At 38.6% G+C, this 5,879-nt stretch overlaps 1 protein-coding gene across 1 annotated transcript in view; it reads right to left on the minus strand.

The window, feature by feature from the left end:
- LOC135078104 (uncharacterized) overlaps positions 1-5,619 on the minus strand; it is a 41,138-nt gene extending 35,519 nt beyond the window's left edge. The window contains exons 1-2 of the mRNA XM_063972682.1: positions 5,055-5,619; positions 993-1,216 (exon numbers count right to left, since the gene is read on the minus strand). Of these exons, the coding sequence (XP_063828752.1) occupies positions 993-1,216; positions 5,055-5,348 (518 nt within the window). The 5' untranslated portion in view covers positions 5,349-5,619. The remainder of the gene's footprint in view (positions 1-992; positions 1,217-5,054) is intronic.
- Positions 5,620-5,879: the final 260 nt, after the last annotated feature.

A 5,879-nucleotide genomic window follows, 5' to 3' on the forward strand; every position in this document is an offset into this window, starting at 1 on the left:
AAAAGTGACTTTTTCGGATCGTTTCGCAGCAGCCGGATCCTATCAGATGTGGAGCGCGCGCTACCGTAGACGTAGAGAAGGGGGCATGTGCTCTTCTCCCAAGAGAATACTAGCGCTTCGAGTAGCAGAAGCATCCTAGAGCTGTTTCAATAGTATCTGCTAGGAAGTAACTTACTTTTTCGGATCGTTAGACGGCGCCAGCTGGTGTTTAATCAGCGACTGGATCACGCCCAGCAACCGGGTCTTATCTGACGTGGAGAGCGCGCTACCGTAGAACCGGGATGTGAGCGCAGGGGGCATGTGCTCTTCTCCTAGGAGAATACTACCGCTTCGAGTTGCAGAAGCATCCTTGAGGTAACTTACTTTTTCGGGTCGTTAGACGGCGCCAGCTGGTGTTTGATCAGCGACCGGATCACGCCCAGCAACCGGGTCTTATCTGACGTAGAACGCGCGCTTCCATACAGCCCGGATATGAGCGCCACGGGTAGCGATGGGGGCATATGCTCCTCTCCCAAGAGAATAGCAGCGCTTCGAGTAGCAGAAGCATCCTTGAGGTAACTTACTTTTTTGGATCGTTAGACGGCGCCAGCTGGTGTTTGATCAGCGACCGGATCACGCCCAGCAACCGGGTTCTGTCTGACGTGGAGCGCGCGCTTCCATACAGTCCGGATATGAGCGCCGCGGGTAGCGATGGGGGCATGTGCTCCTCTCCCAAGAGAATAGCAGCGCTTCGAGTAGCAGAAGAATCCTTAAGCTAACTTACTTTTTCGGATCGTTAGACGGCGCCAGCTGGTGTTTGATCAGCGACCGGATCACGCCCAGCAACCGGGTTCTGTCTGACGTGGAGCGCGCGCTTCCATACAGTCCGGATATGAGCGCCGCGGGTAGCGACGGGGGCATATGCATGCTCTTCTCCCAAGAGAATAGCAGCGCTTCGAGTAGCAGAATCATCCTAGAGCTGTTTCGATAGTCTTTGGTAGGAAATAACTTACTTTTTCGGATCGTTAGACGGCGCCAGCTGGTGTTTGATCAGCGACCGGATCACGCCCAGCAACCGGGTTCTATCTGACGTGGAGCGCGCGCTTCCATAGAGCCCGGATATAAGCGCCGCGGGTAGCGATGGGGGCATGTGCTCTTCTCCTAAGAGAAGGCACAATGCGACGAGGTGCGGCGAGTCGCGCAGCCATCCTAGGAGCTCGCCTAGGGCTGTCGCTTCCTGTAGATTAGAGAGTTGTTTTATTTATCTACCCACAAATTGATATAAAGTTGGTAAATTCCCTAATTACAGCACGCGCGCACGTATTTATTTTTGTCACTGTGACGGTATCTCTATCTTTTTCTCTTTGTAATGGTGTAAAAGAAAAGAAACACGGAATAGACTTTCACGACGACAAGAAAGTCACCCATGCGCGCACGCTATTAGAACCTTTAGGATAGCCTTTCGAACTAAGCGTCACAGACGCAGCGTCTTTAGCTTTGGTCTTATAGGTAGCCTTTCGAAGCGAGTTAGTGACGCGGCGTTAGTGGCACAAGACCAAAGCTAAAGACGCTGCGTCTGTGACGCTTAGTTCGAAAGGCTACCTTTATGTAGAGGAATTTTAATCCTTAGCATAAAAATTACCGACCATCTAACTAACGAATAAACGAATAATAAAGAAAGATTCACATAACAACATTGGGAGAGACATTTGTATGAGACTGTAAACAGGATCGAGCAAGTACCGGGGGGTGCCTCAAATACAAACGAGGGCATATTCCCACTGTCCCCCATTGGCGGATATCGCAATTTTTTTCCCGGGCAGCCAGTGGGGAACAAATGGCGAGGGACTGCGGGAATACACGCAAACACGCGTGACCTTCGCATGTCACGTGATTTTTCTTATTTCTGATTTTTAAATCTATGCAAGCTTTTAAATGAATCTTTGCAACTTCCCTTGCTCTCACTTATAATATTGAATAGACCAGTTATTCAAATTGGAATGAAAGTAAACCAGTTATTAATTCTTATAATCTACATAATAATATCTTCCTTCCTATACATAAATGGTACAAACTCTTTGAATGCAGTAATACATTTTACTGTACTGCAACAAAACAAAGCATACAGTTACACGCCAGTTTAAGAGAGCCATTGTTTGAGTGCATGAGGTGTCACATTAAACATGAGATGCCTCATCATTATTGTAATACTTTAAACAAGTAATGGTCAGGCTGGTTGTCTGTTTGTGTAGTTTAGGCACTAAAGCCAGGTCTCTAGTGCGTGTTTTGCCCTACACCATCAACAAAAACATTCAACAAAATTGTCTACTAATTTTGTCTACTACTATGGCTGAATAAATAGCCAAATGGCTGAAGAAATATCGTTAATAATTTCCTAGTAAGAGGATGATGTTATTAGAACTAAAGCCATTTCTACTACTTCAAACTTTATGCTATTCTTTGCTGGATTTGCCTTCCTTTTTTCGTGTTAAAACATTAAGCCTAAAATGTAAAAAAAAATTTTTTTGGACCTTCAGACAAGGCAATAAATTTCAAAATATGGTGGGAACTCTATTCCTATTTCCCAATGCCATATAAAGGGTTAAATAAAAACTGCATCTATTACAACATTATAATATGTGATTGCATAATCAGTTTGGGAGAGTTTAACCTCTGTCAAGCCAGATGAATGCCTCATTCGGCTGATAGTGTAACAAATGACATAATAATTACTATTTCCTTATTCATGCTTGGCTGGCTGCATTCTCCTTTATGTAACACATTTCACTTGCTGTACAGCAATATTCTTGTATGGTCAGAAGTGGGTAGATACTTTAAATGAATAAAGCAATGTTTTTTACTATGAAAGGCTTGACACTTTAATATGAGTTCTTTATAATCAATACTATGTATTTAACAATGTATTTACTCAAAATTATGTGCAGACATTTGAATAGAAATTAGGTTGTCACAGAAATTCTTCTAAAGAATTATGCATTCATTAGCATTATTTAAATATGCAACGATATAATTTTTGTGGTGACATTCAATATCTAGTTTACAAAATGAAAGATTCTACTTTCATATATATTTTAATCTTAGAATAATACACTAAATTCAAGTATAAAAGATATTAATAGAGATTTTGGTAGAAAAAAAAAAGAATAAAAAAGCTCTTAATCTTAGGAAAGCCTGGTGTGGAAGTCAATGGAAGATTTTATTTGTTATTAACCCATTAACGCCCTCTGTACACACGTGTGTACACTTCTTTAAACTTTATTTCTGAACGCAACTTCTAATGTTAAGTCAAATTACTTGATAAAACCTAATCTAGATGTCGATACAAGGTAAGAAATATAAAAAAGTTGGAGGGTGGTGCAAAAATAAATGTCTGATTAACATTTTTTTCCGACCTTTTCTCAAAGTGACTGGCGCCGGTTGCGAAATAATACTGATATAATATATTTTAGCTATAATTTGATTCAATTCTACGTTTCAAGGTAAGTTTACATTGTAAATTATTATTATAAGCTAAAAAAATAATAAATATATACTTAAAACATACCAAAAATTGTTCAAGAATGTTGGTGTACACGCTTGTGTACAGTGGGTGAATGTATACTAAGAAAAACATTTTTTTTCAAAACCTGGTTGATAATTGAAGATGTCACATAGATAACGTTTATCATCTCAAAACGAGTTTCAAGACTAGAGGAAGCCATCGAATCCATTATGGCAGCTGAAGATGACGATACGGAGCTCAAATTGATCATCGTACCACCTGATCCTGCTGTTGTTAGTGATGAAGAAGAAGGTGCATAAGATGATTTGACTTCCTCGGTACTTTGAGATATACCAGGTACTATCGAGCTATTACGCCACCAACCTTCAGATGAAGAGCCGGAGTGGGTCAGTAGCGATGAAGAAACTCTTTCAAGCGTTGGTCCGGCTCAAAAACGTGCTCGTAACGAAGTTGCTGAAAATCCTACTTGGAGAAAAATATCACCCATTTTTTCTACTGCTCATGAAATCACCCAAACTAGTGGATATGGCGGTCTCAAATGCATGGCGCTTATATGTACTTACCGTGTAAACCAAAAACAGAACGTACTTGGATCAATTGGCTTTTAGGCGATCTATTGCCAGATCGTATTTACCCAATAATAAAACGAAGACGCGGTCATCATCGTCAACATCATATTTACAGTCAAGCAATAGAGGGCATAACCGTATTGTAAACCCTCTTAGGTGTGTTATTTGCCATAGTAGGGGCGTTGGCGTTGCTCTAAATGCATGAAAACGCTTTGCGTAGAGCGACCTTGCTTCGGGAAATTTCTCACCTGATCCGCCCATTGTACACACATGTGTACAGGGTTTTTTTTTCAAGGTTTTTAATTTTTTTTATATATTTTTTTGTGTTTATAGATTACTTGTAATCCATTCAGTAGCAATAATAAAAAATATTATGAAAATATATCGTGGTTTCACTATGGGCGTTAATGGGTTAAAATACCTAAAGTGTGCATATTGTAAATTAATGTAACAAAATTATAAAGAACTTCATAAAAAGTTCCTCCGTTTCCATTTAAAACAGTGATAGGTCACTTATCTTCTTCAATGACTAATCGTTTACATTGAAAAAGTGGGTGGATAATGAAGGTAACATAACCTTTTAGTACCAATTGTTAAAACTGAAACAAAGATTCTCGGCAAGTCAAATCTATGTCATGGATAATCACAGAGATAAAATATGTAAACACTTGAGTAATTAGGCATTCAGATACTTGGTTAATTATGCTATGAAAATATAATTTTATGACTTGAACTATGTCTTGATATAAATGCCAAGACTATGTTAATAATATTCATTAAAGCAGTAACATTACTTTCTTTTTTAATATTATAATAAATCTTGAGAACAATATTGTTTTCTTTAAAATTAATATCTAAAGCAACTGAAATAATGACAATAATAATTCAGAGACAACCAAAACAACTGCTGTTTTACTTGACTTTTAGTTAGCACCCAGTAGAATTTTACTATAAATTTTATAAACCCTGGAATATACACCTACCTTGTACTTCAAGACTTTGAAAACATCCACAAAAGTAGTCCTTTCAAGCAAACTTGCTCTTTGGCAAGCAGCTATAGAATCTGCCTCACATCTTGAAGTGATCAAGTTGGTGAGGTTCTGGCGCTGCTGCAAGCACACCCAAGATACCTGCAGCAACTCCAATGCCTTCTTCTCAACCTCTTCATTGAGATTTTGCAACAGCTGTCGTTCGGAATTAATAAATATCTTCTCTCTCCTCAATTGATTTGCTAACTCTGCTATGTTCATACATCCTTCCGACGTAGACTGCATCATTATTGAATTCAACTACACATTTATCAGTAAACACATATCGTTTGTAAAATGTTTGTAATTGTATTTTTCACGTCATTTTAGTAATTTCCATTTCAAGGAAATCTTGTTTCCGACAACACTTTCGCACATAAAACCATTTCAAAGTTTTTAAACTGAAAACTTATTATTTTTGATTTATTTAAATGTGAAAATAATCAAAGATACAATCTTTTATTCGCAAAGCACAAAAAATAATGGTATTCGAGAGGTAAAATCGCGAAATGAATGAAGATATTTCCGCTGTCTCAAATGAAAGCAAAGTAAATACAAAAATAAAATGACAAGCTATCAGCCAATCAAAAGGTTGAACGAACTCATTGTGCCAGAGACATCGACCTATCAAACTGAGGGCGATTTTTTGTCGTTGTACTTGCCGTTGCATTATTTTTTATTGAGAAAACCATAGAGAAAACTAAATTTTTATTGAATGAATGATTGAATGTCTGTCATTTTTGGCACAGATTACGAATTTACTAAAGAACGAATGAAAAT

The sequence above is a fragment of the Ostrinia nubilalis genome, chromosome 2 (genome assembly GCF_963855985.1).
Source record: "Ostrinia nubilalis chromosome 2, ilOstNubi1.1, whole genome shotgun sequence".
Taxonomy (NCBI): Eukaryota; Metazoa; Arthropoda; class Insecta; order Lepidoptera; family Crambidae; genus Ostrinia; species Ostrinia nubilalis.